The sequence below is a fragment of the Pleurodeles waltl genome, chromosome 12, assembly GCF_031143425.1.
Source record: "Pleurodeles waltl isolate 20211129_DDA chromosome 12, aPleWal1.hap1.20221129, whole genome shotgun sequence".
NCBI lineage: Eukaryota > Metazoa > Chordata > Amphibia > Caudata > Salamandridae > Pleurodeles > Pleurodeles waltl.
In genome coordinates this window covers 436,178,460-436,203,423 of record NC_090451.1, presented here as the reverse complement: position 1 = coordinate 436,203,423, position 24,964 = coordinate 436,178,460, and the positions used below count along the sequence as shown (strand labels likewise).

Sequence of the window (24,964 nt, the reverse complement as noted above, 5' to 3'; positions counted from 1 at the left end):
TACCTCTAAAGAGGCCCCTAAAGTAATTACTGAGGGCCTCCAGGATAAGGGAGACTTTGGAGAAAAAGTCTACCCAGTTTTCTTTAAAGGGCCTAAGGCACACCGCACTAAAACAATAGATGTATTTGAAATTGTTTGTGACGGGGTGAAGATAGTAGAAGTCTCCAACTTAGCCAGTAGGGACGGGGCAAGAGCAGCCACGAGCCTGCATTTTTAGGCAGCAGGCCATGCTGAGTGAGGCCCAAGTGATGTTAGAGCTAAATTGTAGTGGCAATTTAAATTGGAGGCATTGTCCTCTCAGCAATATCACATATGCAACCCTCTGAAGAGAAGATTGGATCGCTTCTGGCTACGATATTGTCAGAGATACAGAGGATGAAGGTTAGTAAGAGTTTACTTGCTCAGTCTCTCAATAATAAGGTGTCTGGAATTGGCATAAAGGTTGATTCTTATAGTCTGGCTCCAGTATCAAGTAATCATATGGTTTCAAAAGGCTTTTTAGTTGTGTTGTTTTTTTTTTTTTTACCTATTTACAACAATTTATTCCAGTTTTCTAATAGGACTCATCTTTGTGCACCATAGGGTCACCCTGAATTTTTGCCTTCCTCTGCTTTCCCTTGCTAAGCCCCTTCTTGTTGGCTTTTAGGGCTCTGTTCACATTTTCCCTACTAAACAGTGTTATGTTCGCACCCTTGAACATAGTAAAATTGGCTTATACCAGGTTAGTACATTTAATTAACTCCTGAGCTCCTAGTATATGGTACTATATGTATCTCAGATCTGTAAATTAAATGTTGCTAGTGGACGGCAGCACTCATTGTGCTACCAACGAAAGTAGCCTTTTAAAACATGTCTCAGGCCTGCCACTCTAGCTTGAAGTGCAGTTTTAAACTATCATTTCGAATTGACAAATTAAACCTTTTTCAGGCCTAAATCTTCCTTTTTAATATGTATAAGTCACTCCTAAGGTAGGTTCCAAAGGCTCATTGAGCAGTTTGTATAGTACTTAGAAAGTAGAACATGTGTGTTTAAGTTTCACATGTCCTGACAGTTTAAAAAAAAATTAAAATCGTTTTCTATTGTTGCAAGGTCTGTCTCTCCCATAGACTAACAATGGGCTACCTTGCTGCAGATAATAAGTGCAAACTTCAGATTGGGAAGAGATAGAGATATGCAATTTACACTCAAATAAGTTGTAATTTAAACTCATCATCAATGATAAAGTTGGATTTTACATTAATATTCTGAAAATGCCAATTTTAGAAAGTTGGCATTCTCCTACCTTTAAGCAAATGACTGTGAATGAGTCTCCTGCTGTGGCTTGTGTATTGCTTCCAGAGTGTGAGACAAAGAAAACTTAGATGTGAGGGAAGAGGGTCCTTCTGACAGGATGGTTGGAGAGAAGCTGCACTCTGCCCTATGTACATTTTAATGGGCTTTGCATGCAGCATTCCCTTGCCTGCCCTTGCTATTGTCACCCTTGACAATGTGGAGCCAGAGGAAGGGGAAGAACTGACCAAAACCAGTTTTGGGGGTAGGTCAGGACATTTTCTCACACAAAGGAATGCACCAGGTACAGAAATGAGCCCTTCAGAACCACCTCTCAATAGAACACTCCTGGACCTGTGAAGATTCATAAGAAGGACTACCTTGTTCCTGGAAGGGCTCCATGCTGTCCGAAGAAGGAAGATTAGACCTGCTAGCCTTGATCCCTTTACCTAAGGAAATTGCATGGGAAAATTTCATTTTGTGATTCCGTCTTTTTCTTAGCCCCTACTTGATAGATCACCCCAAAACCTTCCAGGAAGGAGTTGAGGTGAATTTCTTTTTTTTTTTAGAAAATTTCCTGAAGATTCATCAAACAGAGCCAAATTTATCAGAAAAGCAAGTTGCTTGCTGCCTGTGAATGAAACCACTTGGTCTCACAAAGAAATCCACAAGTTTAGAACCCTAATTTCACAAAAACTACTGACCGGATTTACCCAAAATCACACACAGTTTACTTATTGAGTAAAGGTTTAACTTTCTGCAAATATGGTGTCATTCTGTTCTACTGCTTTTCTGTATTGCTGTTTGATTTTCCTATGGAAAACTGCTTGAGGAAAATGTGTTTTGGGTCCTCCCTATTTCTCGGGCTCCGCTTGACGGATCACCTGATAACTTTCCAGGAAGGAGCTGACGTAGACAAGACTTTTTTGGGGAAAGTTTAATGAAGATTTGCCGAATGGCACCAAAGTTACAAACAATTCAAAGAACCTATATCCTATAGAAATGTGATGCTAACCACAACTACCCAGTGGTGATCGGCTGCCTAATAAACAGTGAAATTTATTTACCATTTGTTCTTGCATTGCGTAACTACAACTTATGCCCTCCTGCAATGTGTTGTAATTTTAGAGGTTATTTTAAGGGATCATCAGTCATGTTATCAATAATTTTGTAGAACATTTGATAAGTGATGTAATATGTGTGTCCCTAATCAGTGCGAGTTGAGGGAGCAGGATATAGTTACTTGAAATAACTATGAATGGCGAATTTCAGAGGGTTTTTAGTTTAAAATGTTATGCTTAAACTGACATTTTCACCTAACTATAAAGTTACTTTCACCTTTCATTTTTTTAGTGACTTTCTGAGTTTTTTTAATCGCAAAGTAACATATTATTACCATAGCGGACTATAAAGTCACTTTAGCTTTAGAATTTTGTTCTGTGAATATATCGGGTTTTTTTTCAGTTCAGTATAAAATAATATTTTATTACCATACCACACAGTGCCAAACCCCCATCAAAGGCCAGTGCATGATATGGGTTTGGCCAAAGGACCTGACCTGCAGTCTGCCCCTAACGTCCGATGAGCAGCCACACCTGCCGCTCACCGCCTTTGATCGTGCGCAGCATGGGGTTGGGTGAGGGCACACGCACACACACAGGTGCACACGCACACACATAGGCACATTAATAGATTAATCAAAATCATTTGAATTTGAGCTTCACTAGCAATATCAGTGACAGGGAGATAGAATGCCTTGATGTCTAAATCAAGGTAGAACATAATGGACTGGAAACAACACTGCATAGAAAGCCTAGTGTGGGGAACAGCATTCTGCATGCAGACAGTTTGCACCCGGCACCTTTGAAAGAGACCATTCTAAATGGCGGCGCCTCAGAGCTAAATGAATTGTATTACTTCTGATGGTTTTATCTCAGTAAAAAGAGTAATGCTCCAGTGATTGAGAAACAGGGGTTATAAGGAGGTTAACTTCTCCAATGTGTGCAAAAAGGTAGATATGAGCAAAAGGGAGAGCAGTATATTTAAAAAAGCCACAAAGAAGAAACACACACAAAACTCTACAACAATTAATAACAACATACAACATTGTACATTTTGAAGTGAGAGTGGCCCTTTGTGAGCACTGGCTCCTCCTCAGGAGTGACCCCGTAATAGTTGAGGAGATGTCAAGGCATCACCAATTAACATTTTCTAAATGGAAATCAATGAGGGATATGCTAGTGAGGAGCAACATTAGAAAAGTGAAAGAAACATGGTTCAAACTTGGAGAAGGGCTTGAGGAGTGTTCCAAATGCAAAGCGTGTAGAATGGGGAGAGCATCAGAGAATTGAAAGGAGGGACAACAACACACAAGATAAAAGGACAGTATAATTGTAAAAGTGAGTTTGTTGTATATATTTTTAAATGTAGCTGCCCAAAGATATATGTATGAAGCATCATATTGCAAGCCCACAAGAGGATCTTACAACATCTGAGGGTGATTAAAAACTGTGACAGCCTATCCCATAGCAAGACACTAAAAGGAAGAGCATGGAAGGGACCTCAAGTACAGTGTCATTGATGTGATTGCAGAAGATGTTAGAGGGAGAAATAGGGAAAATAGATTACAGATATTGGAGCCAAAATACATATTAGCTTTTAATGGCAAGGACCCCAATGGATTGAGCTATGGAGAAGAACAACATGTACATCTATAGTAAGTGGAACACAAACATAAGGTTAGGATCTTCAGGGATCAGTGATTAGAAGATGTATCAAGAATAATATGAGTAAAAAACTATACCATTCTCTTTGTTAAGAGATGTAAAAAATGGGAAGTCGTTTTGCTGGTTTTAACAATGTTTTTAATGTTTCTTGCAGAGCTGAAGGGGGATGTCATGCAACAAGATGGAGCAAGATCAAACACTAACTCTACTTCCAGCAAGTGGGAACTGTCAAACTGCTCCCGCTCGCTGGAAGTAGAGTTTTCATTTATTTACATGCTCGCATAACAGATGAAAGATTTCTTCCACACACAGAGGGCAGAATATTTAGCAGCTCCCTGCATGCGGGAGTAGTGCTGACTTCCGCAGGAGGCAGGCAGCAAGCTGGGACTGCAACGGTCTTCATACTCCCCCTACAGTCCCCATAAAGCACACTGGGTGCCCTGGGTAGGGCCAAGATGCCCAGGCACTAATGGTCAGCCCCGGGGGATGGGGTCCCCAGGGCCAAAATCAGCTGAGGGAGGTGGGCCACAAAGACCCCCTCCAAGTTTAAATTATGTATTTGGCCCCAAGGCGGTGGTGGTCCCTGAGGCCTGGGGGTCAGCACTGACCCTCTGCATCATTTGTAATTTTTTACCAGGGAGGTAGTTGTCGCTGGGGCATATTAAAGCCCCAGGTGGGCTTTAAGTCGCACCCTAAAGTAACTATAGCTTGTGCCCCCACAATGCAAAGTTGTTTTTTTCAATAATTTGACTGCTGTTTCATTGATATCTTTATTGACGTTATAAAAGTTGTCATGAGTGCTGTAATATCTGGGGTAATTAGTAGTGCATGGCAAGGGTGTGAGTTATAGTTATCTTAGGGTGAGTGAGTAAATTCAGAACCTAACTATAACATCCCTGTAACCTTTGTTTTTTTAAGTGAATTTTAACGTAAAGTAATTTTAATTACTATATGTTAATCTAATCACTGCCACACCTGACCTTCGGCTGTGCACAGCTGGGTGTGGACGCAGGGCCTGGACTAAGGCCAGGCCTTGCAGCCAACCTGCTACAACTACCTAACCCTGTGCTAAACACAGCCTCCAGCCAGGCATGGTGTGGGTTGGCTGCAGGGCCTGCCTGAAGGCAGGCCTTGTAGCCAACCACCTATAACTACTCCACCCCAATCGCGAGCCACACACAGCCTTTGGCCTTGCACACAAGTGTCTGAGTGGGTCTGTGAGTGTGTGCATGAGTACCTCAAGGGGTCTGTCAGGTGGTGCATGGGCCTCTGAGTGGGTCTGGCAGTGGGTGCACAAGTCTCTGAGTGGATGTGTGAGTGGATGCATGATCAGCCACGACTGGCCACCGAACACAAACATCCCCAGCTCACCTAAATCACCAATAGCTTAGTTGCCTCACACAGATTAGGGTTATGGTAATGTGTGTCAGCAGGGTTCAGACTGGGTGATGGGAGGGGGCTAAAGGGATGCTAAAAACATAGCCCACAGTATCATAATGAAGGACTAAAAGTACTTTAAACTGGCAAATCAGACAGAGATAAGGACAGGGCTGGAACAAGAAAACAGGTGTGCTGCTGATGGCTTAACCTTAATGTACACAGCTCCATGCGCCCATCAGAATATCGGTGCCCTGGGCCTGGGCCCAACTCCTCCATGCTAAAGGCTGGCCCCGAAAATGCAGCTCCCTGTGTGCAAGAGCAATAGTTTAATCTCTTTCCCTGCCCACAGAGATGTGACCTCTGCTTGCAGCGGGTGGGAGCACTTTCACAGCTCTCATCCGCTAGAACCGGAGTGTATGCTTTTGCTTGGTGGAGCGCCCACCAAGCAAAAACAAACAGCTATGTCCTAGGGGTGGGCTCCCTAGGACATAGCAGGAGCCAGCCCTGGGGAGTGGCAGTCCCTAGGACAATTATTGGCTCCAGGATGGGGGCCATGGGCTCCCTCATTTACTTTTAAGGGCCAGCCCTGAGGAGGTGGTAGAACCTGGGGCCGAATGTGGTCCAGGAGGGGGGGGGGCGTGTGATCCCCTCCCATTCTTTTTCAAGGCATTTGGCCCTGGGGAGTTGATGATCCTGGGGGGGTCCACGGGCCCCCCATTACATAGTATTTAGCCTCATGTGACACCTACTGATTACAGCTGATTTAGGGGAGGTGGTGGTCCCCCAGGGCATTTAGAGCCTCAGGAGGGGGTCCCATGTACCCCCTCCTTTTTTTATGAATAAAGCTCCTGGGAGGTGGTGGTCCCCAGGGCTCCAAGAGCCTTAGGAGGGTGGCCTCATGAATCCTCCTCCTTTTCTGAAATAATGCCTCTGGGACCTGGCCCTTCTAGGGGCTCTTTCCAAAACAAGCTCCGGAGCCTGCGCTTTTTTTTCTTTTAATTTTGGCTAGAGTCACGGATCTGACACGATTTTCAGGGAAAATTCTAATTTATCTTTTTTCCAGGGACTATGCTGAAGCTGAGCCCCAAGATGGCTGCCAACACTCCCCTTTTACTACATATAAGTCACCCCTAAGGTATGCCCTAGCTAGCCCTATGGGCAGGGTGCCATGTATGTAGAAGGCAGGACATGTGCCAGGTTGTGTGGCCTGTCCTGGTAGTGACAAACAGCCTAACTTGGTGTCCCACTGCAGTGAGTGCTGCCTACTCATAGGATTGCCCTGCCTTATGTGTAAGGGGTATTGTCTGATTTATGAGGGGTAGCATAGGCATGTTTGGTATGGTTGTGATAGTGATAAGAAATGCTGCTTCCTGGTGTGGGTTTATTTGTTTATTACTATCACAGAAATACCACTTCTAGAAAGTGCGCATTTATCTGTGCTTATGACTCTGGTGTTTTGCAGCCTGCCTCCAATCCACATTTGGGCACACTGACAGTTGGGGCTTTGTGCATACTTTTCAGACAGCCTGAACACAGGGAGGGTGGAGGTGTCACAGAGGTGCATCTACATATTGTATACCCTTCCTGGGCTGAGAAAAGGGAGAGGCTGGGCACACCTGCATTTGTAAAGGCTGTGCCCTGGCCTCGCACAATAGGGTCGTTTACCCCCACTGATGTTTGGAGCCGGTGCTGGAGGAGAGAAAGGGCACTCCCAGAACCAGTTGTAACTGATTGGAACCCCCTCTCCTCCCCATCTCAAAACACACATTAAACATAGTATAAGTATAGGGAAATTTTCTCCAAAATTGAGACATTATTTTGGACATTCTTGAAACTCCAGGTACCTTACCTGAAGCTGGACACAGGACGCTGTAGAGAGATCTCACCAGGACCGCCTTGGACTGCTGCTGCTGTGCTGACCTGTGACCTGCCTGGTCACAAGGAGAAACTGCCACTGCTGACATCCCCTTGTGTGCTGGCCTGTAGCTGGGGTCGCCAGCCCTGTGCCCCTTCTTCTCTCTTTTGTCTCCAGAGGCAGGGTGCCATGGCCTCTGACCTCTGTAAAACTTCCTTCAGCGCAAGGAGTGCTGCTTTGTTGAAGTAGCGCTGTTTGGAGCGCTCTTTGGTGCCTGTAAAGATCACTGCCACAGCCGGGCCGAATCTAGGTGCCTTTTCGCGCTTGGAAGAGCACTTCATCACTGCCTGGATTCACCACCGCAACCCGGGCGTCTTTGAGACACAAAGCGCGAGGATCGCGCAACTCCTGGGGCACGAGAAAAAGGAAAAGCAGAGTAAGCGTGCTCCTATTGGTGCACCAGGGGCACAGTCCGCTCTTTGAAGCTCCCCTGGGGCACCAGCCGCCTTCAACTCTCCCTGGATCACTGTGGCTGCCCTGGAACCAGTTACAAACATTCGCGCCTGCATCGGGTGCGGCGAGTGTCTTCACGGGCCCCAGGAGGGGTCCGATCTCCCCATCTGAACCCCAGGACTCGGGGGAAGGTGAGGGGAACGCCCCCTTCCCCTGGTCTCTGTCACAGGAGCAGGACGTTCCTTTCTTTTAAAACCGGGCACATTTTTCCCTAGAAATGGGGAAGGGAGACATCGATGAAGGTCCCTTTTCTCTCGCCCCATAACTGCTTGTTGGGCCTTACCTAGCCCCCACCCCGCGTGCAGGGTGTGAGGAGGCCGAAGAAGGCCCCCACCAAGATAGCGGGCCCCAAGAGGGGCCCGTTTACCAAGTGGAGAGGGTGCCGGCCGCCCCTCTCCACCAGGAGCGCCGCGTGGCCCCCGTTGTGCACATAGGCGTGCCGGGGGCCCCCCATGCTCAGCTTCTAGACACTGGGAGTGCCTTTTTTCTTTAGAAAAACAGGTACTTTTTTAAGGAGATACTGGCGCCATGAGCCTAGTATGGACCTTGGGAGGTTATATGTTTCCTACCTGTTTTTATGACATTACATATATGTGCTGATTTCCTTTTATATGCATTACATGCTGATATGTATTTCCTATGACTTGTGATATATACTCTAATGTTCCTTTTATGGGTATTTAAAAGGTATTCATGACAACTACATAGAATTATTTATGGTAATTCCTGACTGCTGCTTATGTTGCAGAATCCTGAGTACTTACGTGTTCTAATGTGACAACTTCTTATTCTTGCAGAGTATTAGTAATCTGTATAACATTCTGACAACTGCTAAGGTAGCAGGGTATTACTTACATGTAATGTTGGTCTAATTATGTTTTGTGCAATACAGTTTATTTTTACATAGCTCAGTGTTGTGTTTACTTTGTGGTGTACATTTTGCGCCACATGTGTTGTGTGTGTTGTGCAAACGCTTTACACATTGCCTCTGGGTTAGGCCTGACTGTTCGTGCCAAGCTACCAAGGGGGTGAGCTGGGGTTATCTTGGATGTGTAATTCCCTTACCCTGACTAGATTGGGAGGGTTCTGCCTGGCTTAGTTGCATACCCTAGCTAACCAGAAACCCCATTTCTAACAGGCACCAAAGACATATGCAGGTCAAAAAACGATTTTTCAATTGAAACGAGGTCCTAACTATTACTACCTAATGGTGACCACCACTGGGTTTCATATATATATATATATATACATGTAATTGTCTAGTGTGATACAATCTTCCCATTGAGGGTTTCTGATGACATCAATAATCACAAGCCCAGATGCTTATGTAAGTATCACCAGAACTCTGAGATATCAATATTGGACCGAATTACACCGTTACCCATTATGTATTTGCATATTACATGTTTATTTTGGGGTAGTTAGATGGAAACACTATTTTCTTCACAGTATCTGCCCCATAATTTGCATTTTTTGCCCCATATTTTGGTCCTCCATGCTGCATAATCTTAATTTCCAGACAAGGTAAAGTTCTGCAGAGTGGGTTGGGGTTGTTATTAAGAAGCTGAACTCCTTATTTCACAGGGAATCGTGAAATATAAATGTTTGTTTTGAAGCAGTTCTGTTGAAAAAGGTCTTTCTTCAAAGTGAATGATCACTGTTGGAATTGGAATGCTTAAGCTTTGTTTATGTTACTTAACTAAATTGTTAGTAAAACAGTGGGCAACGGTGAAGGTCAATGTATTTAATCGATTCTGTGTCCGCAGAGATTACAGCATAGTTATGGATTTAGTGCATTTGCCAATTAATTTGCTGCATAATTTGGAGATTTTACAAAAAATGTTGTTTCTATTTCACATGGATAAAAATACAACTGACACAAAATGCCTGCATAATTGTCTTGCTTGCTGTCTTATTTAGGTAAAGTTACCAAATAAATTGGTTTTCCGGGCTGCATAATCCAAGTATCCTGAGAATCTTAACGCTCTTCAGAGTATATGAGGGTTGTCGTTTTGATGACATAAACCATATTTCACCTGCAGCCATTACATAATTACTATATATAACAGTTCCCTGTGTAATGTAGGTGTTTATAACATTGCATTTTGTGTAGCAAAATCGCAAAAACATATATAATAATATATTTCAAATATATTAATTCACTGAAAGTACAGTAGTCAAGTTGGAGATGTGGTTGGCAAAACCTCAGAAATTCACATAACATCACAGTTCATGCACAGCTATGGTTTAAAACCCAGAAAACACTTAAATATGCAAGGCAAGGTATGGTTAAGACCCCAAACCATAAATCATACAACAGCCATGCATCCATAATTCAAACACCAGCTGCAATGCTAATGTGCTGACAATATTTAAACCAATAAATATATACAAATTATGCCAAAATTTATCAGTGATTTTATGGGAGGTTTTCGATTATATACCACATCCACAAAATCCCTGCCCCAAACCTTTCACTGGTGGTCAACCCATGTTATCAGCCCAAGCATTCACTGGAGGCCAGCTACCTCAGTGCATGGCCTTCTGCCATAAGCAGTTGGAGTTGGCTGCAAAGCCAGGCCAGAGATCAGGCTCCGCTCCCAACTCTTCACAGGTAGCCTATCCACAGTCCACAAAGGCTAAAGCTATGTTCAGCTGAGGTTTCCCTGCAGTCCTGCTGCCATGGGCAGCCAACCACTGCTGTGCATGACTTGAAGACACTGCACCCATATTTCAGCAGGTGGAAAAATGCTGCTGTGCAGAGCCTTTGGCCATGCACAGTAGTATTTGGCTGCAGGGGATGGTCTCCAGCTAGACTGCACTCCCACCTGCGATGCGCAGCCAACCCCAGTTGCACACAACTTTTGGCCTTGCACAGCAGTGTTTGACCACATGGACAGACTCCAGCTAGACCTTTCTTTCAGTTTTTAAAAAACTATTTTTGGCTGATTTGTAATCAAGTAGGGGGGTCCCTTTAAGGCACTGCCACATAAGTCTGGGGCAAAGGTGCACTGCCCCTTTTGTGCCCTCACCTAATTTTGTCCAGGGCTCAGAGGCCAAGTCCCTGAGTCTCATATTGGTGGCCACATTTTCTATCAGTGTTGTGGAGAACCAAACAGATCATTTTAGATCAGCAAATCCACATTTGCTATTCAAGAACGACCGGCAGGGGAGAAAGCTCTGAATTCTGTAATGTTTGCAGGTCCATATCTGAGATATCCATGAATTAACTGTCCAGTAATACTTATAATGCAACCTCTTTAGTCCGAACATAAGCACCTGTTGTAATGCTAACTTCTCAAAAAACTACTGCATGGAATTCCATCAACAAAAAAGGTACAATCCTTGTGTAAAGTTATGTGTCGTTTAGTGTTATTGTGTGCATTGTCTATTTCTGTACAAAAGTGCAATAGGAATTAACAAGGGAAATCACCCTATTGGGATCCCCCATTGTTCTTGCCCCCGCTTGATGTATCTGAACAAAACCTGTCATGAAGGACTCAAAGTGGATGAAAGTTTTTTTTAAAGTTTGGTGCAGATTCTTCAAATGGCCCCAAAGTTATGAAAAAAAACAAATGCATTTTCTAAGTCGTCCTTATCTGAGTGGATCCCATCGGAGCGGGAAATAATATGTGAAACAACCAGTGCTTTAAATGGGCCGGTACTGTCTGGTACTGAGTACCGGCACTTTTTTATTTTGAGAGGGAGAGTACCGGCACATCTCAAGAAAAACGCAATACTTTTAATTGGAGAGTACCGGCACTTCTCAGAAACAAGCAGGTACTCTGGGACAGAGTACCTGCACTTTAATTTTTCCATTTCAAGCACTGGTAACAACTGAATATGATGGAGCAGGAAGCCGGGCTTTGGGAACCCTCAATGAAACCTTTGCAGCCGACTTGCAAAGGGGAATCTGGCACCATTAAATCATCATCATACTTCTAATGACGTGTACACCTAACCAGCTCAACTAACCATCACAGTCCTGCACCAACACTAGTCATTTAAAAGCACCAGAATTTAAAAATACAGATACAAAAATTCCCTTGGTAGGGACATTTTTCCTTATATTCTGTGAAAATAGCAGGATGCACGTTTTCTGTATTTCTTTGATATTAATCTTGGCTATCCGATGCCAGATGTTTTACTGTCTTCTACTTTCTTTACAATGTTTTACCCATTGATGCTGCTTGCTGAATAGCCTTTCGGAACTGACGTTAGGTATAATCGTCTGTCTGTGGTTGACTATCAGCGAAAGCTCTTATTGTGAAAACATACTTTGGTGCAAATACTTTCCTTTAAAAGTGCGTTTGTTGTACCATGGAAAACGCACATTGGCCTATATCACTAAGTGGAGACAATTTTGGAATACTGGGGCATTAACAAGCTTGCGTTGTACGGACTTTACAGAGGCACTTACCTATTGGAATAGCTCCAATTTTCCATTAGGTCAGTTCTCATTTCCAGTTAAACCAATACTCTATTTTTTATAAGATGTTTTTCAGCTTTATTCTGACGAATACAATTATGTTTTTAATTTTATAATGTCTTTTGAGAATATATATTTCTGTTTAACAGATACTGGCCTTCCAGTCTACTTCTATGAATTCCAGCATCGGCCAAAAAAATTTCAAAACCTAAGACCAGACTTCGTAAAAGCTGATCATTCGGATGAGCTTGGTTTTGTGTTTGGTGGAGCCTTTATTGAGGGCGACATTGACATGGGTGAGACATTTCTTTTAATTTTACATCAGAAGCATATCCCTGTTTTTGCTTAAAATTATTATTGCCTGTTTTTAGTGCTCAGTTTTTGTGCATTCAGTGGATATTTTTCATTGTTTTCCCAATTTCTGAAATTCGGTGGCACTCAGTGTTTTTATATTCCTGAGCTATTAATACCTGCTGAAGTCTGTGTCTGTCGAATATTCATTAACAAACAATATTTGTCTAAAAAAAGGGCCATCTCTAAGATGAGGTAATGTAAAAATGAGTTCATGCTTTTCATTAGTATGCAGGCCTTTTCTGAGGGAGGGTTTAGGGTTAGTTACGCTAATTCTGCAGACATGAGAATGGATGGTTGACACGTGACCCTCGTGTGTGCCTCATGAATCCTCTACCGATCTGTCACTCTGCACCCACAGCAGACTTTGAAATGGGTTGGGACTAATAGGATCGACATTACCATACATTTTCATTAAAAATATATATTTTTCTATACATTCAGAAAAAATTAAAAGCAATCCCATTTGAAAGCAGGCTGCCTCAGTTGCAGCTCTTGAAGTTCCTGCAAAGGCTAGTCTGTGCTCCGTCTGGAGAAGCGGTGCCAGCATGCAGGACTGAGTCTTTTTAGACACACATTCCTAATGCAGCTGACAATATCGCAGGAGGACTGAAGGTCCAGGAGAGTTTTTATCCAAACCCAGGCCACTGGAGGTCTTTCATTGTGCTGGGCAATATGGCTTGTAAGGAGGCACCTCAATTCCTGATGAGTTTAAATGCTTGATTGTTAGCATTTTGCTGTGCAGATCTGTGCTTGAGAGGCCATCGCTTCCATCTCCACCACTGCTCAGAATCACATACGATTGCCCTGTGAACATGCTCTCTCATTTGAAAAACTGACTTTGTGAGTCACGTGCAAATATTATCATGTACAATAAGGTGCCATATCACCTACAACATCTTAACCACTTTTTTTGCTAACAGCATGCATTCTGGGACCACCAGTTTTTTGGGTGTTTTTTGGGAATGATAAATACTTAAGCTGTAGCCATGATCCAAGCTATAGGGACTGCCGTCATGGCAGAGTATATGTATGTAGTGATGTGTTTTCAAAACACAGTACTGTCAGCTGAGCGCAGTCATCATTGTACTAGAAAAAGGTCGAAGCTGAGACATTGTAGTGGAAATATCTATCCATCTAAAGTGCAGATATATATCTCAAATAAAGGTTGAATCGGAAATCAATTTTCTTAACGTTAGGTACTGCATAGGCTTCTTGGTTTGAAAAAGTCAAAACGAATTGCTACAGATTTGTTTTGCTGATAAACGCTTTTTTTTGTTTTATTAGCATAATAACAAGTCTCATTAGTAGTTTCAATAAAACTCCTGCCAGCACCACTATGATCCAGTTCGTTACTAATATGACATTAAATGCATCATACAGGTGAATAACACTCATGGTTCAAACAGAACATTTATTGCAACTCAGCACCCATTCCTGTAGCCCCAAACCATTTATTCAAAATCCTTAAATGAGTAGTGGGACAGTCCCATGCCTTGTACACTGGGTTTTCTTGTTGGGCACACCAATCGACATTATGCCTTCACTTCGGCAGTGTTGGAGGCCCAGGAGCCCTACAGTAGACCGCAATATCTATTTTAGCCACCATAAGGGCCGTGCCAAGCAGTGCCCTATCTGCCCAGGAGCCTCCCATCACCCACCCCTAGTAGAACCAAAAGAAGGAAGAGGTCTAGTGAGAGGCCCAACACCATGGAAAGGTCAGCCAACAATGTCCCACAGTAGTGCACTATTAGAGGCCATGACCCGACCATATGAAAGAAATCAGCCGGTGCGCGGGAGCAGCAGCCACATGCAGGGCTAGCCAGTAGGCCTGCCCAATGTAGTCGGACAGGGGTAAGATATGCGCAGTGTAAGTAATACTTTTGCACCAAGCAAATCTAGAGGAGATCGTAAGGACTCTAGGTGCCATCAATGCATCTCACCAGTCCTCCTCAACAGAAGCCCAAGCCAGCCTTCCTGGCGGGCCCTGAGGGAGTATAGTGTTTCAGGTAAATTAAGGACCATTGTGTGGTAGATATGGGAGACCCTCCCTTGCCTAGAGTCCCCATCATCACTTTAGCCTCCTTGGGGCTAAACTCTGGGATGGAAGTAGCAGAGGGAATATGCACTCGCAAGGTATGATGCAGCTGCAGGAATTGATGAGATTGTGAATTAGCTAATTCATATGTCTGCTGGAGTTCTTGGAAGGAGCTCATGTGCGTACCTGCCCACACATCTTCCAAAAGCCTGATGCCTGTGGCGTCCCATCAGTTGAATCCCTCCAGCGTTGCCATCTCCCTCAACCACTTGCTGTGCCATAGGGGGGTGTGTTGAGTGATTTTCTTCCACCATCCTGAGTGTTGCTAAGCGTCTCTCCACCCACAAAACATCAGTCTAGTCACTTCCCGATTGGCCATGGAAATGGCTCAGCCATAGAGCAGCTCCATAATGCGTAGGAACCCCAGTGAGGCGAGCTCCTGCCAATAAGCTTGATCTGACCAACCTCCATTAAGCCAATCATTGATAACTAAAACATGAGATGCTAGGTAGTATAAATACAAGTTGTCATGTCCAGGCCCCCTTCATACGGCATGCACTGACAAATGTGGAAAGCCAGACAGGGTCTGACGTTGTGCCAAAGAAAAGAGATGGCCAAGGAGTCCATTTCTCTAAACCAGTGTGGAGAAATACTGATGGGAAAATTTTGAAACAGATACAGAAAATGAGTTAACACCATCATCATGTATAATATTGTTTTTCACATGACATTCAGAGGTAGTACTTGCCACTTCTTGAGGTCTGCTTTGGCCTTGTAGGTGATCACAGTAACACTAAGGGACCAGACCAAGGCTGGGTTAAGGGCCACATGGATACCCAGAGAGTGGAAGCTAAGGTGACGGATTGGGATAGTTGTTTGCCAATCTGTACAGTCTTGCAAAGACACTAGTGAAACCAGAAATGATTTTGCTGCATTGACAGTCAATCTTCTAGCCTCTGCTAAAAGTCAGAGAAGCTAGAGACATCGAGGATCACTGTCTGCTGGGTTTGAAAGATACAGCAGCACATCATCGACATAAAGTGCGATGCGGTCTTCATGTCCTGTGCTCCGTTCCCACCCCTTGAGCTGAGTGTCACAAAGTATGAGCTTGTCAAGGGGCTCTATCTCTGAGGCATAAAAAGAGGGGGTACAGGAGACAGCCCTGTCAGGTCTCACAGTGGATGGCATATTCATCAGAGACCCACCCTGTTAATTTGTACACAGGCTATTGGGTTAGAGTAAAAAACTTCAATCAGGTGGTAGAAACATGACAAAAATCCTGCCCTCACCATCACCCAGAGCAGATAGTTCCAGTCCACTGTATCAAAGGCCTTCTCAAAGCCTATCAGGAGTAAGGCCCACAAGGTGGAAGTGAATGACGTTAGGCAAGTGCCACATGCAGGTGCCTCAAGTAGTGCCTTGTACTACAGGTAGGCATGAACCCACACTGGACTGGGCAGATTAAAGATCTTAAGACCGATAATAGTTGGTTAGCCAGCACAGTTGCGTAGATCTTGATTTGAGAGATGGGCCAATAATCGGCACAAAAGACAGATGGTGGGTGTGTCTTTGGACCTCTCTGGTGACCTTGTCAAGGTCCTGAGGAAAAAGGCCCACTCCTGCTGCCTTTTTGTAAAGATTTAGCAATTGTGAAGCAAGGATATCTTTGCATTTGGTGTAGAACTCTGTGGGATAGCCATCGGGGCCAGGCGTCATTGCCGAGATTGCCTCGCTGATTTCTTCCAGAGTGATGGTTTGATTCAACACCCGACGATTGGCGCTGTAAATGAGAGGCATGGGTATCTCCTTCTAGGAGCAGAACAGGGCTTTCAGAGTCAGGATGTGAGACGGCCGTCTAAAGCGATGCATAGTAGTCAGCAAACACAAAGGCAATGCCTATGGAGGAGTTCTGCATGTGTCCTCTCAAATCCACTACTTCGGGTATGATCCTTATAGCCAGGGGTCTGGAGGCAAGCCAGCATAGCAGTTTGCTATTCTTATCCCCCCCACCCATAGATCTGCGCTGTTGAGATATGCCAAATTTGCTTTGCTCTAAGGAGTGTGTTCTAATTTCTTCTCAAACCAAGTTTAGTTCCCTAGTAATGTCACAGTGAAGGGTGTCGGAGAGCTGTGATTCTAGGGCCTCTAACTGGGTGATTCAGTCAAGTTGTGCATTCTCTTTCTTCCTGATACAAGCCTTAACATACCCCCGAACAGTGGCTCTACATGCTCCCCACAGGGATCCGGCAGACTGAACTGATCCCATGTGTGTGTGTAAGTATGCCTCAATCTCATGGCAGATGTCTTTGGTGGGTGTCTTTCATCTTGGAGGTGCCAAGCATTGAGCCGCCACATTGGGCGCTACGTGCAGACCTATAGACCAACACAGAGAAGAAATGGAATGTGGTCTGAAATCCCCAGTGAAATTATTTGCATTAGTAAAATTGACAGTAGATCAGTAGCGGGCATGAAAAACATGTCTATATGTGCATGGGTATGGTGTGCAGCAGAGGTGTGTATGTATTGTCATATCCTGGGATTCCAGATCCTCCACACGTCACACAAACCTAAGGTGGTCAACCATTGGTGCAAGGAGGCAGCTCTACGATGCCTCACATCTGATGGGCGACCAGTTGAGTCCACCATAGGCTCTAGAACTGAGTTAAAATCGCCACCTATAGTAGCGGGTCCTGGAGGCAATTGGGTCACGACACCCAGGAGTGTAGTTAGGAAGGAGTTGTGCACTGTTGGGCACGTAGAGGCAGAAGATGTTTAAGGGGTGGCCCTCCATTGTTCCCAAAAGGACGCTGTACAGACTGTGGGGATCAGTCTAAGTCTGGGACACCTCTAGGGGGAAGGCCCATCTTATGAGGATTGCCACCCCACCCACACCTGAGGCCACCACACAAATCCAACATGATACACTCTATCAAACCCCTTCTGAGCAAGGAATGGGCAGTTCTCACCTATCAGGTGGGTCTCCTGTAGCATCAAGATGAAAGGGAGGATGAACTGGGTGTAACGCAACACTGCAGAGCGCTTGATCCGGTTCAAGAGACCATTTACATTCCATGGTATCACAGTGTACAGGGCCCTGGGAGGGCTAAGAACCTGATTTGCATTACATCTAGAGGTGTGTCAATTACATGGAAGAAAATGGGTGCCAAGCGTGATGCATGTGTGACTAGGTGTGTGGAAGCCATGACTGGCCGAGTAGCTCCGGGACCCAGTGACAACCTGAAAAGAAGATGAGTCAAGAAACAATCAATGAAAAACCTCCCCCAACTCCTGCCTGCCCATACTTCCCCCCAAGGAGCGTCTGTCACCCAAATACATATGCCCCAGCTAAGAACCAAGCTGTCCTAAACAGGTGTGGAGTGGTGGACCCCTCCAATTTGTACGATCAATGCAATACCAAGTGGTTGTGAGTGTTCTGTAAATGTAGTTGCCATGTTGAGGCAGAGTTGAGTCCCAGAGCCCCATCATCAGTTCTAAATGGAAGAGGGAGTCTGGCTCAATCACTCATCCGGCTGAGATGCAACATGTATGTCTCCACCAGTCTCTGGATATTGATCTTGTCGCTGCGACAGGGGTGGGTAGCAAGAACTCTGTGACAGTGATGCAGCCCTCATCTTACACCTCCCCCATTATTAATGGGTGCAGATCTGCTTCGGGTGTCTGCTTGCCAATGTGTCAGCCCTACGCAACAGGCCAGTCGGCAGGTAAGGTGAAGGAGAAGAGCTGGTCAGCCTGTGCAACTGTTTTTCTTCTGTCAACCATTCCCATGCTGATTAAGGAGTTTCGAAGAAGTGAGTCTTGCCAGAGTCTTTCCTTAAGGGAGTAGAAAGAGGAGCATATATGACAGTTGTAGGGACCGGAGCTTCTGCTTGATGGACTCATAGGAGCAACGTCAGGCCTGGACTTCATGAGTATAATCAGGAAAGTTGAGAATTTTGTAGTTTTTATATCAGTGGTCTGGGTGTGCTTGAGCTTAGTACACAGTCTCTGTCCTTAAAATTGTAGAATCATGCAATCATAGGTCAGGGTGACGCGCCCGGAGGTTTAGTGGTGAGCGCCCTGTGAACACGTACCAGGGCAAACCAGGGGGGACAGGTCATCTGCTGGTACCCAAGAATGAAGCCACTCTTCCAAGAAGTCTGCACGGTGGGCACTTTCCATCTCCTCTGGGAAGCCAACAAAACACAAGTTATTGTGTCTTGAACAGTTCTCAGCACCCTCTGGTCAATGGTAGAGCTTGTTTGTATGGATGAAGAGGCGAGCAACTTTAGCCTGGAGATCGACTACCTCATCCTGCAATATGGAAGACGCCCCTCTGCTTTTGTTATCAGAGTAGTGTAATTTCTGAGGTCCTGTCAGAGTAGTGCCCTGTCCACTCGCACCTCTCCAATTTTTGTTTGAACCACTGTCTACGGGGCATGGATGACCTGCAGGATTTTGTTGAGGTCTTCCTCTGAGGATGCAGGTATATCTGAGGCATCACCCCCCCTGTTGCTCCAGCCAAGTTGGTGTACTGATTGATGTGCAGTAGGGAGGGGTAGGGCTTCACAGCTCCATCTTTCCCCATATTTGGTGTTGATTGTCTTGTTGGTGGGTATGGTGACCTAGCTTGCTTGCCATGGTGTGCAGCAGTATGAACAGCCAGGCAACAAGTAAATCGTGGACGGTTGTTGTGGAGTATGAGGGTGCTGGTGGGGGGGTCAATGCAGCCAATCTCAATTTTGCAATTGGATAGTAGAAGGAGTGCTAAATCAGTATCAGGCAGTCTTTAGGGCTAGATGCAGGTGAAGTGAGAGTCACAGATTCTTGGTACATGAGCCCGATGTCATTATCGTCATCTCTGTGCACCCCAACCAGGTCAGGCCAGGTGTGTCTAGGCAAGGAGCCTGTGTAGTGGGGTGCAGAGCCGCTTGAATGTGCAGAAGGTGGCCTTATGTTTGTCTCCGAGCCACCGCTCTGCAGCAGTGGAGATAAGCCACAACACCAATTGGTGGGTCTTTAAATACCACCCGCTTCAGGGAGAGCGAGCCGTACAGCATGTTGCAATGGCAGTCCTCTAGTTCCAGCAATTCCCACCAGGGGAATGAGCAGGCTCATCAAGTGCAACAGTGGCCCTATGCGTGCCTGTCATTCCTGCAGACTCAGCTCTGTCTGACTCTCAGTTCAAGGCCCACCTCCACCCACAGACTCACACCTGCGCCTCATCTCTGGTGGCCTAGTGGCCATCTGCATGTATCTTCTGTCTCTCTTTACTCCTGCTTTTGTGTCTGCCTTTACTTGTTTTGTTACTTCTGTTTTATTTTCTGTCTTTTATTCTATTTTTTCCTTATTGTCTCTTTCTCTCTCCTTTCACTCTTCCTGCATTTTCCCCACGCTGCTGTTGCCCCTGCCCCCCCATCTCCCTGTGTAGCGCTTTTACCTGCCCTCCTGTCTCCCAGCTGACCGGACCCCATGCCTCCCTCACCTTCTTAATGGCGGCCACTGCGCACTGAGAGGATGACTCCTCTGACCTCCTAGTCGACGTCTGCTGCCCTCCCCTGTGCAGCTCCTCCTGCTGCTTCTGCCTCAAGCGAACTGAGAGCCTGCCTCACTCTCAGTTCGAGGCCACCTCCACCCTCAGGCTCCCACCTGCACCTCATCCCTCGTGGCCTAGTGGCCATCTGCATGCAAGTATCTCCTGTCTCTCTTTACTCCTGTTTTTACTTATGCCTTTATTTCTGTTGTTTACTTCTGTTTAACTTTCTGTCTTTTATTCAATTTTTTCCATCTTGTCTCTTTCCCTCTCCCCCTCCCTGTGTTTTCCCTGTGCTGTTGCTGCCCTTGCAACACCACCCTTCTCCCTCCCTGTGAAGCGCTTTTCCCACCCTCCTGCCTCCCAGCTGACCAGACCTTCCACCTCCCTCCCTTTCTTAATGGTGGCTACGCACACCCAGTGCCATGAACCCTGGTCCACGTTCCATCCGCCGGTTCAACGCTAACACCCCTATTTGCCCCCAACATTGGAAGATCGTCAGCCTGCCACCTAGCCGACCCCAGGAACACTCATGGACATTTTTAATGCTGCACATGCTCCTGTAGCCTACCAGGACCACCTTGCAGTCCTGTACCAACCACGGATGACCACCTCAGGTGCATACTCCTCAGCACACACTCCCTCGTCAAACATACAGTAGAAGTCTCGGACCTCCTCCAAAGGCCCCGGGCGTCGCCTTCTTTACGGAGACATGGATCACCCGCACCTCAGCCCCGGACATTGTCACGGCCATCCCGGACAACTACAAAATCATACACAGGGACAGAGTCAATCGGCCTGGAGGAGGCATGAAGGAGGTATTGCCATAGTCTACAAGAACACCCTCCGCCTGACAACCACCAACAAGTCACAGTCTCAGCCAACCCATGAACACCTACACTTCCAGATTCAGACCAACCCCAACTCCTCCCTCCATGGCACACTCATCTAGAGGCCACCAGGACCCCAACGCCAATTCTGCAAGACATCGTCAAACTTGTTGCCCTCCAAGCGCTCACGTTCACCGACTACATTCTACTCAGTGACCTCAACTTCCACCTTGATATCCACAGTGACCGTAACACCACAAATCTCCTGGGCAACCTTACAACACTCGGCCTCAAACAACTTGTCAACGTCCCCATCCACAGAGCTGGACACATCCTTGACCCTGTCTTCTCAGCTGTCAACAACATCACCATCACTCCGAACACCATTGGTCCGACCCCAATTACGTCCACTTTAACTTCACAAAGAACACTACACAACACTATGCCCTGGCCCCCTTGGCAGACGCTGGGGTAAAGTTACAGAAGCAAAACTTACCAACGCTCTCAACCACTCCCCCCACCGGATGCAGCAGATGCTAATGAAGCTGCACGCAATCTACACCGCTAGTTATTGGAATGCACCAACAATGTAGCTCCCATAAGGAACCCAGCATAAAATCGACATAGCAAAATACCTAAATGGTTTACAGCGGACCTACAAGACTCCAACGCTCCAGCAGACAGACAACTGGAATGGAAATGGCAGAACAGCAAATCAGCCGAAGACCGCACAGCCTATAAGAACTCAGTAACCCGGCACAACCAGAACATCAGAGCTGTCAAAAAATCCACCATTCAAGAAGGCCTCAGCACCAGTGCTCACAATATCAAAGAGCTCTTTACCATTGTCAAACAGTTCATGAACCCACAGGACAGACAGCTCATCCATCCCTTCCTCCCAAGACCTCCTCAATGACCTTGCTACCTTTTCCCACTGAAAAATCCAGGACATTTATGAAGGCTTCAGGTACCAAAACCTGCTCACACCACCACGGACCCAGCACCACACCAGATCCTGAACTCCTGGACCTCCATCACCAAAAAGGACATCCAGAGTCTCAAGAACTTCATCCACTCACGAGCACCCTCGGATCCGTACCCTCATCATATCTTCAACCTGGCCAGTGCATTGGACCTGAGCTCTGCCGAACTATCAAGCAATCCTTCGAGACCGCCCCCTTCCCATCACACTGGAAGCACACCGAGATCAACCCAATGCTCAAGAAACCCACTGCCAACCCTCGGGAGCTGAAAAACTACAGACCCATCTCTCTGCTCCCGTACCCATCAGCCAGCAACTCACGAATTCCTTGAGGCACAGCAAATCCTAGACCCATCTCAATCCAGTTTCAGAAGCAGCCACAGCACCAAAACAGCACTCCTACCAGTCACAACGACATACGCACCATACTAGACCACGGAGGCCCGGCCGCACTCCCACTCCTTGACTTCTTCGCTGCGTTTGACACCGTCTCCCATCCCCCCTCTGTGCCAAACTACACAACGCCGGCATCCAAGATAAACCTCTGGATTGGATCAGGTCCTTCCTCACTGGAAGAACACAGAATATCAGACTACTGCCGTTCACGTCAGAACCCAAAGACACATGCTGCGGAGTGCCCCAAGAATAATTACTCTGACTGACACTTTTCAACATCTACATGGCCCCACTAGCCAAGATCATCAGACAATACGGGCTAAACATAGTCTCCTAAGCTAACGATACCCAACTGATCCTCTCCCTGTCCGTTTACTGCAAAGGCCAAGAGAAATTTCCACATTGGGATGAGATCAGTTGCTGCCTGGATGGAAGCCAGCTGCCTCAAACTTAGCTCCGACAAAATGGAGATCCTCATAATCGGCTCCACTTCTTTCACCTGGAATGACTCCTGGTGCCCAACCACACTGGGAAACACCCCTGCTCCCGCGGACCACGCATACAATCTGAGCATCACCCTGGACTCCTCTTTATCCACGATCCACCAGGTCAACGATGTCTCATCGTCATGCTTCCATGCCCTATGATTCCTTTGAAAGATTTTCAAGTGGATTCCCTCTGGCATGCGGAAGACAGTCACCCACGCACTTGTCACTAGCAAACTGGACTATGACAGCGCACTCTATGCGTCACCAAGAAACTACAGTCAAGACTACAAAGAATCTAGAATGCAGCAGCCAGACTCATCCTGGACATCCCCCAGCACAGCCGCATCTACTCCCACCTCAGAGACCTACACTGGCTCCCAGTCAACAAACGCATCACATGCAAACTCCTAATCCACACCGACAAGGCACTATACAACATAAGACTGGAATACCCCATCCATCGCCTCACCTTCTACATACCAAACGGACATCTCTGCTCTTCCCATCTCGCCCTCGCAGCCGTTCCCAAGATCCAGGAAAGCACAGCAGGAGGAAGATTCTTCTCCTACCTCACAGCCCGGACATGGAACATGCTACCTCTCAAACTCAGGCAGACCGCATCACTTAAGCACTTCAGGAAGAACCTCAAGACCTGGCTTTTCGATTGAGCAGCACACACACAAACAATACCTTTAGACCCTATGGGTGATGAGCCGCACTTTAGAAATCACTGATTGATTGATTGTTGCATATGGGATACTTCAGGCCCCTGAGGGCCAGGTTGGGAATCTTTCCACACTGGGCCCTCCCCCCCACAATCCACACCCCAGGGCCAAGACAAGGGGGGATGCTGCTTCGCAAAAACACCAGGTCCCTCAACTGGGATTCTTGCCAGGGCCCTGTGACTCCAGGGTCAAAAGGCCACTACATCCCTCAGGCCAAAGCACAGTGAAGAGGTGCCCACCAGGCCGCCACAGATCAGCGTTGCATCAGGAGGTCAGACTCACTCTGGCAGGGAAGCTGCTGGATCGCAGATTGTCAAGGGAAAGTGGGGGTTGCGGGACAGGGCTGGAGGCTGCACTCGTGAACACAGTCAAAGGAAGCGAAGGCCTCCCTCCAAACAGGAGATGAGGCACAGTTAAAGCACAACTCCTGGAGAGGCCCCGTGGCTCTCAAATCACAAGAGCAGGCGGGTGGGGGAAGGCCAACATCTCCCCCTGCCGGGGTCCTGATTCCATATTCATGCTCCAGTCTGCTGCCCCATCATCATAGGCCGCCTCAAAGCTCCACCAGAGCCAACGTGCAGCAGTCTCTGGCATGAGCTTCCTCAGTCTGGCCCAGTCCAGTAGTCAGCACCACCGCCATAGGTGAAGTACGCGGTGAGCGGGACCAAGAGCAGCACATCCCCAGGTACTCAAAGCCAGAGATTCAGCAATGGCACATGCCCGCCATTTTAGTCGACTGCCAGAATCCGCACTGCATGTCCCAACCACCTCTACAGTCCAACGCCCACCATCCACAGTGTCCAAAGGTGTGCAGGGCATTGTTGTCGGGCAGTCATATGTTCACTGGAAGCAGGGCATAGTTTAATGGTAGCGGATAACAGAGAGGTCCGTAGCACTCTTACAGTGCCATCTTCATGCCCCAAGCCTCGCCCCCCAATCCTGCAGATTTTTATTTACAGAAGTAGGTAGTTAACACTTATGCTGTGGGTCAGAACTAAAATGAAAGAAAATAATGAGTGGTAGTTTTTTGTTCAATCCGCCAAAGAGAAAATCTTTAAATAAAAATTATTAGAGAGAGAGTATCAGGGCTGTTAGTTCAGGACAATGTAAATCTTGGTGATACATTCCTGTCTACTTATACGGTTGTAGTCAAGGTTGGTAGATATCCTTCTATGCTGGACAATCAAGAATGTTTAGATAGAGTTATTATTTCAAAAAATCCAAAAACAAATCAATAATGTGTAATATTTATTTAGATTATGGTTGCCCCTTTTCCATGGAGAGAGTAACAGTTGCAATACAGTGGTTTTGAAACTGTAAAACTAAAAGTGGAGACAGCCTACTCTCTTAACTGAGCTCTATGAGAGCACTTAACTTCACGGCTTAAGGTGTTGGGTAACATTTTTAGGACAGCAGAAGAATTCTCCCTTCTTTTCACCTGGGTTTTTTTTT

At 46.2% G+C, this 24,964-nt stretch overlaps 1 protein-coding gene across 2 annotated transcripts in view; it reads left to right on the top strand.

Moving 5' to 3' along the window:
* LOC138267775 (fatty acyl-CoA hydrolase precursor, medium chain-like) overlaps window positions 1-24,964 on the top strand; it is a 195,049-nt gene that overhangs the window by 148,207 nt on the left and 21,878 nt on the right. For both annotated transcript variants that reach the window (XM_069216972.1, XM_069216973.1), the window contains one exon: window positions 12,322-12,468. In XM_069216972.1, the coding sequence (XP_069073073.1) occupies window positions 12,322-12,468 (147 nt within the window). The remainder of the gene's footprint in view (window positions 1-12,321; window positions 12,469-24,964) is intronic.